General features: G+C 37.8%; 3 protein-coding genes across 3 annotated transcripts; 2 read left to right on the top strand and 1 right to left on the bottom strand.

Annotated features, from left to right (window-relative positions):
• The first annotated feature begins 394 nt into the window (after nt 1–394).
• LOC116846024 (nucleolar protein 12) lies at nt 395–1,565 on the top strand. The gene is made up of 3 exons (XM_032819332.1): nt 395–746; nt 818–923; nt 993–1,565. Exons 1-3 carry the CDS (start codon nt 640–642, stop codon nt 1,488–1,490), a joined length of 711 nt encoding a protein of 236 aa, XP_032675223.1. The 5' UTR covers nt 395–639; the 3' UTR covers nt 1,491–1,565.
• On the bottom strand, nt 1,513–3,093 carry LOC116846022 (endonuclease III-like protein 1). Its single transcript, XM_032819330.1, has 2 exons — nt 2,066–3,093; nt 1,513–1,985 (listed from the first exon to the last, which is right to left on the bottom strand). Exons 1-2 carry the CDS (start codon nt 2,762–2,764, stop codon nt 1,581–1,583), a joined length of 1,104 nt encoding a protein of 367 aa, XP_032675221.1. The 5' UTR covers nt 2,765–3,093; the 3' UTR covers nt 1,513–1,580.
• A 479-nt stretch (nt 3,094–3,572) lies between these two features.
• Nucleotides 3,573–5,262, top strand: LOC116846023 (protein TSSC4). Its single transcript, XM_032819331.1, has 2 exons — nt 3,573–3,793; nt 3,862–5,262. The coding sequence occupies exon 2, from the start codon at nt 3,889–3,891 to the stop codon at nt 4,648–4,650; it is 762 nt and encodes a 253-aa protein (XP_032675222.1). The 5' UTR covers nt 3,573–3,793; nt 3,862–3,888; the 3' UTR covers nt 4,651–5,262.
• Nucleotides 5,263–6,981: the final 1,719 nt, after the last annotated feature.

Below are 6,981 nucleotides of genomic sequence, written 5' to 3' on the forward strand. Positions count from 1 at the left end.
ATAACTTGCGTTTATTCTGTATGTGTGTGCGAATTTGATTTAAAACATATTTACCTGAGAAAAAATACTTGGATATTTATTTGTAAGATAAACGTTTTTATATTTTATAAAAATAAATTCGAAGATTTCAAATTAATGGTGGTATTCAGGACAGACCTTATATTTAAGGTCGGTATTCATAGTCGGATCTTATATTTAAGACCGCTTAAATTTATCTTTAGATGATATACGGATCATTTCATTTGTTATGAAGTATCTGAAAGTGAACTTAAGATGGTCTTAAATATAAGTTCTGACTATGGCCGGTATTCATAGTCGAATCTTATTTCAAGATCATCTTAAGTAATGTCTTAAGATGCGAATACGGCTCTGTGATTGGTTCATGACATCTTAAGACAGTACTTAAGTTGATCTTAAATATAAGATCTGACTATGAATACCGGCCTATGAGTACCGGCCATAGTCTAGTCTTAAAAATAAGACCTGACTACGAATACCGGCCTTATTCTGATCTATACATCAAGCCAACAAAGTTCTTTGAGCGCGCCTGCATTTATCTTCGAACTAGTTCAATTTACATGTGATTCTTTGACATAACCTCGTAATTTCAGTGTCACACATAACCTAGCGTAAATTAAGATGATGCAAAACAAACCTCAGCCGCAATTACTTAACGTAAATAAAATACCTGGGCAACCAAAAAGGCGAAAGAAAATCACGCTGATGTTCGACGAGAAGAAACGACGGTAACCATGTTTTTTAGAGATTAGAAATTACAAACTCGCAGCGAAACTAAACGATGTTTATGTGGATGTAGAGAATTCCTGGGAGGGTTTCGCAAGAGAAAGCTGGAACGAAAGAAGAAAGCCCAGGAGCAATTACAGCAACAATTGAAGGAGGAACGGAAGAAAATTAAGCAAGACGTTAGTAGTACTATTGCATGAGAATATTAGATGATCATAGAATACTTATCACATATGTATTTTTCACAGGCACGAGAGCGTTACAAAAAATTAGTATCACAGCGTAGTATCCCAGAATTGGAAGAACTGTTATCTCAAAAAGAATATGATTTGGGAGGTCACACAGTCAGCATCTTGGAACTAAATGTTGCTGATCTTACGAGAGGAAATAGATGGATAGGCGAGAACAAGGTTACAGAGAAGGAAGAAGAGGAACAAGATCAAGAAAGTGAACATCCAGATGATGATGGCGATGAAAATGACAAGATTGTTGGGATGTCATTTCGGGTAAAGAAGAATCTACAACAAGAAACTAAATCAACTGACCAAGAGATGAAATCTTCGAAGGAAGTGAAGAGGGAGATAAAAAAGGCAGCATTGAAGCAAGTAAAAAAAAGTAAGGCTTTTCAGCAAAAGCAGAAGATTGAACAGATAAAGAATAGGAAGCAAAGCAGACGGAAATTGCACAGAATTCAGAAGGTAGCACGCAAGCGCGGCAAACGGATTGAGAGGAGATCAGAGCGTTAGAATTAATTACTGACTCAACTAATTATTTGCAAATTAATCATGGATAAATATATTTTACAAGGAACATATGTTGAACATGTAAATGTATTATCACTTTGTTACCTTTCCAATCTTTTTGCCATATGGACAGATATTTTTGTTGAGGCATTCAGCACATTTGGGAAATCGAGGTAGACAAATCTTCTGGCCGAATCCCACAAGAAGGTGATTGACTTCACTCCACAGAGACTTGGGAAGCCAATCCTCCAACTCGCTTCTAGTTTTCTCTGGTGACTTAGTCTCCTTCCTCACCCATCCTAGCCTGTTGCTAATCCTATGAACATGTGTATCTACACCAATGCCAGACACTTCTCCCCAAGCGATCTGCATGCATATGTGAGCCATTTTAGGGCCTACCCCTGGCAAATCACACAGTTCCTTTATAGTTTTAGGAATATCCCCATTATATTTGTCTAGGAGGATGACTGATGTCCTTTTGATGTAATCTACCTTCCTCTGGAAAGAAACATATACTTATAGAATGTTGTGTTTGCCACATAATATTCAAAGACAAGCAAATGATTACTGAGTGGTACCTTCCAGAAGCTAACTGGATATATAAGTTTGCCCAGAACATCATCAGGAGTTTGCGTTATTATATCTGGCTTGCAACCGTAAGTGTTCAGACGTTTCATGGCAGCGTGTGTGACTTGATCCTTTGTTTGACTGCTCAGCATCAGCGCTATTAATGACTGATACCTGGATACTGTTGGACTGGCATCAGGGTCTGCACACTTGTGGCAACCCATCTCATCAACTGGTGCTGTGTTATGTTTTCTCATCTCTCGAATATTCTCCAAAATAATCTCCCAGTTTGGTGGCATCCACTGACTTTGTTGTTCATTTTTTATATGTTCTGAATTTGCCCTATATTCGACAATTTCACTTTTCTCGAGTTTGATATCTGTTACATTCTCTGATTGTCCTGTGTCCTTATTTTTTGTCTCGAGTTTTTCAGTTTTGACAGTATCTACATTGGCCGATTCTTCTGCAATTTCGCTCTTTACACAAACGGTTGATATCGTAGGTACAGTATTTTTAACGCTAACTTTATCCTCCGCCTCGTACTCGATCTTGATCGGTACTCGTTTCTTTGCACCTGTTTGTGTCGATATTAATTGTTTATCGGCAAAATAAGGGGATGTTTCTCCTGAGGATTTCACAGTAATAAGCGTTTTCCCGGAACGCAAAGTTCTCGCTGCCGCGAACGAGTTCAATTTTAGTCTCTTGCTCATTCTATCGGGGTGAAATGTCTTGTGTATAATGTTATAAATATAACAAATAAATTATTTCACGTATATAACTCAAATGTACTGTCTATAATGATGTATATGTGCAAATTAACGTATTTCGTTTGTAGAGTGAAGTCGACAGTTTAAAACAGGATGAGAAAGTTGAGAGAGAGAGAATTGATCCCAGCCAATCAACGTACTCGACAAAATCCTCGTTATACCTGTATCCGCTTGGGATCTTATTCTGGAGAAATATCGCATAAAATATTTCTATGAAAAGTTATAGTTTATGCGCCACGTATATTATAGTATTTGATTGAAATATCGCATGCGATATTTTTCAAGAATACGGCTCCTAGTCTGTACTTTTTAGCTGAACTAGTGCAATAAGTTAGAATAGGACAACTATATTTTATCTCACTTTAATTTATTATACTAGTTCGACAATCAACTAAAAAAACAAAACCATATAGCTAAGTTCGTTTTGCACGTTTTCATGCTGAAAGCATCATTCTATCTTTATTGTTCATTACATGCCGAAGAAAGATGGAAGATATAAGGTCTATGTTTGTAACTGCACTGCTGAACTAGTGCAATAAGTTAGAATAAGAAAACGTATATTTGTCTCACTTTAATATATTGCATCAGTTCAGCGGTGCAGCTACAAAGAACAGGCCTTGTGTTACACAAAACCAGTTTATTAGGCCTGTTCTTTGTAGCTGCACTACTGAACTAGTGCAATAAGTTAGAGTGAGAAAACGTATATTTGTTTCACTTCAATATATTGCACCAGTTCAGCAGTGCAACTACAAAGAACAGGCCTATTGGTTGCATATTATCTTACAAGATATTTTAGATAATATGTGACCAATAAATTGGTTTTGTGTAATATAGTGTAACGTAGCTAGGGAAAGCGCCCTTTGTGTGGTGAAAGCTCCAACGTCGCTGCCTGTCAAATTTGTGCGTAGGCTACGGGACGAATAGCCAACATAACCTAACAGATCGCTCGGTGCAAGTGCTGATAGTTCACAGGTTTGAAACACAGTTATTAACGTGGCGACGTATATTATGGTTGGGTTTTTCAATGAAATAATTTGTAGAAGGTTGAGTTACGCGCCACTTACGAAATGCACACTTCTGCCGATTTTGTTCTACGCGGCGGTGACGCGGCGTTCGCCAACAGACAGAAATTGTTGTTCGATCAGCTGTCGATTGCCGAGAGTAAATGCAACAAGCATGACAGATGCGAGACGGACGTCAACGATACCGAGACGCACATGGACCTGGACAAGTGCGGCAAAGGTTCAAGCTCGAAGGACAACTTGAAACGCAGGAGAGAGACCAGAAAATTCTGCGGCAAAGAGAGCATGTTCAAGCGTCCCGAGGGTCGCGCGCCTCGCGCGACTTTCAGAGGCGTTCCCGACTATCACAGGAATCCGCACAAGTGGATCAAATACAGCTTGGCTGACGTGTCCAACGAGGACATGACCGAGCAGAGCAACACACAAGCTGCCATGTCATTTCTGAGGGAACTGAAGGCACGTAGGAGAAGAGAAGAGGCGGACGAACCCGATGAGATGGACATCGAGCCTTGCGACTTGGACGCACAAGATTGCAATGAGACAATGTTCAAGCACAAGAAACGCACATCCACATCACAAGTGGTATTCAGGAAGCCGCAAACAAAACAGACAGAGGATTCACCAGAAGTCGTGAACGAATCGACTGAGAAACCTATGTTTAGAAGCAGCAAAATTATACTGCCAGAATATGTAATCGGCCAGAGACAAAAAAAAATCAGACCGAATCGGCTTGTAATCAAAGGCAATCGCACAAAAGAACTCAGATTGGATCACTTGGAAGAACCTGATGAAGAAGGAGACAACTGAGAAAACAGTGTAAAATATATATATATATATGTATGAGTGTTATCGCATACATACAAATGTAGGAATTAATTGTGGATTCATTCAATTTGCCTCCAGAGATCGATGATCTCTTGGGCATTATCTAAGGTAAACGTTCCCCATGAACAAACTTATAAGAAAGCAGTCAGTTTTATATTTTAATTAATGAATAATTGATGGTATTACTAACAGAAATAATGTTTAGGCAAAATTTTAGTTTATGAACAACGAAAAATAACAAGAAACAAAACAATAAATCATTATCAGTTATAATTTTAATAAGACATTAGATGATGCCAGTTGTATCAATGACTGAATTGATAAATGAATCATGTTCTAATTTTAGAATAATACAGACGCAATGATTTAATGCTCATTGAATAATAGTACAAATTGATAAAAAAAATCTTAACAAAATTTTCAAGACTTCTTTTTTTTAGAAATATCACAAATATATCATCGATGTTTCAGTCATTGAAACATTGTTTAATTACTGAGACATTTACTTTAGAACATGTATCCTAGGGAAAACGTGACTGTAGCATAATCATAAAAAAAAAACTGAAGGAAAAATACATAAATCAAATATCGTAATACCTCCTGACCTCATATTCCCCCCAGTGTGAGCTGCAAGGTTGCTCTTCCAAAAGCATGAAGCGTAAGAGTAATTTATTGTCGACAATTTATTTGATAGTATTAAAGAGTCCAAAAATGTAAAGTAGTCCAATGTGGAATTATACTCTAAAAGATGTATCTGAAAATCGGTACACAGAGTGGAAACTGTAACCTGAGCTGCATTGAGAATTAATTGGGCATTGAGTATGTTCACACACATGTGTATTATGTTAATATTGCTATAGATTGCAAGTAACGACGTGTACACAGTCCTTCTATATGACATAATTTGAAACTATAACGACAGTGAGACGATCATATACGAAGTTCGCCGTTACCGTTTCTCAACGTATTGGTAAATATATTCTGTGTCACTTATTACGAAGTTCATTTATAAATACGATACTGTTATGTCGCACGAATTGCTGGAGGCAAAACAATCGACGAGCACGAGCTCGTCGATCGATATATAACTTGTTACATTCTCTAAAACACATACTCCTTCGTATTTCACTCGTTACTTCCAACTAATCGTTATTATTATTATATCGAGCATCGCGTATATTCGTACTACACATGCACGCATACGTACACACACACACACACACACATACACGCGCGCGCACACACACAAACGTATCGCATTCTATCGAAACGAAATAAAAAAAATATCCCGGGGACACGTTCTACGCGGACACGATCGTTTTGAGAAGCGCCAAGCTTCAAACAATCTGCTTCGATGCGAAGTTCTGCTGAGACGACTGTCAGGCCGAGACAAAAGCTCATTCAGAGTAAATTAAGCTATTACATTACGCGTGTGAGGAATTAGTCTCGAGACACTGGAATGATCGGTTCCTCCTCGAGAAGACTGCCGTCCTCTGGCTGTGTGGTGCAATGATGGTCAGCTCATTGTCGGGTCGAGCGAGTCAATGCTGCTCTCTTTTTTTTTCACGTATTCAAAATTAGGGCTCCAAAATATTCGGGTATCTGACTATCCGGATATCCGAGATTGATTCCGATCAAAAATTTTAAAACCGCAATTATTATTCGAATTCAACTTCAGACTCACTTTTCGGATCCAGTCGATTGATTCTGTAACTTTTAACGACACTGTCATTGTTGTTGCGTAGGCATAATATGTGATAGAAAAGCTGCGCAACGACGACGATACTGTCATTAAAAGTTGCAGAATTAGTAGGCAGTAGGTCGATTCTCTAATCTCTTCGTAACGACAATGTCGCCAGCATGATATGTCGCTGCGCAGCTTTTCTATCATGTATTATATTTGCGCGACGACAATATTGCAATATTGTCATTAAAAATTGGAGAATCGGCCTACACGGCACTTATTATCCCGATCGGAATAATTACGTTCTCCCTAGACTAGAAATCTGGAGAATAACAGAATGATTCCGATCAGAACTCATCTTGGGGAGTTCCATAATACATACCTAGAACCAAGATCCAGATTCATAATCGCATTTTGTTAGACCGAGAGCGCACAGAAAAACGTAAGTAGTGATCAACTCAGTCAGTGATGTTTTTTACAGTTCAACAATTAATTGATAAATTTCTGCACTGCTTACGTTTTTCTGTAAATCATCCGCTTTAAGTTATAATATATCAATATTGGTATATTGATCGTCAAATATATATATATATATATATATATATATATATATATATATATATATATAT

The sequence above is a fragment of the Odontomachus brunneus genome, unplaced genomic scaffold, assembly GCF_010583005.1.
Source record: "Odontomachus brunneus isolate Ranch 3 - 2012 unplaced genomic scaffold, Obru_v1 Obru_scaffold_060, whole genome shotgun sequence".
Lineage (NCBI taxonomy): Eukaryota > Metazoa > Arthropoda > Insecta > Hymenoptera > Formicidae > Odontomachus > Odontomachus brunneus.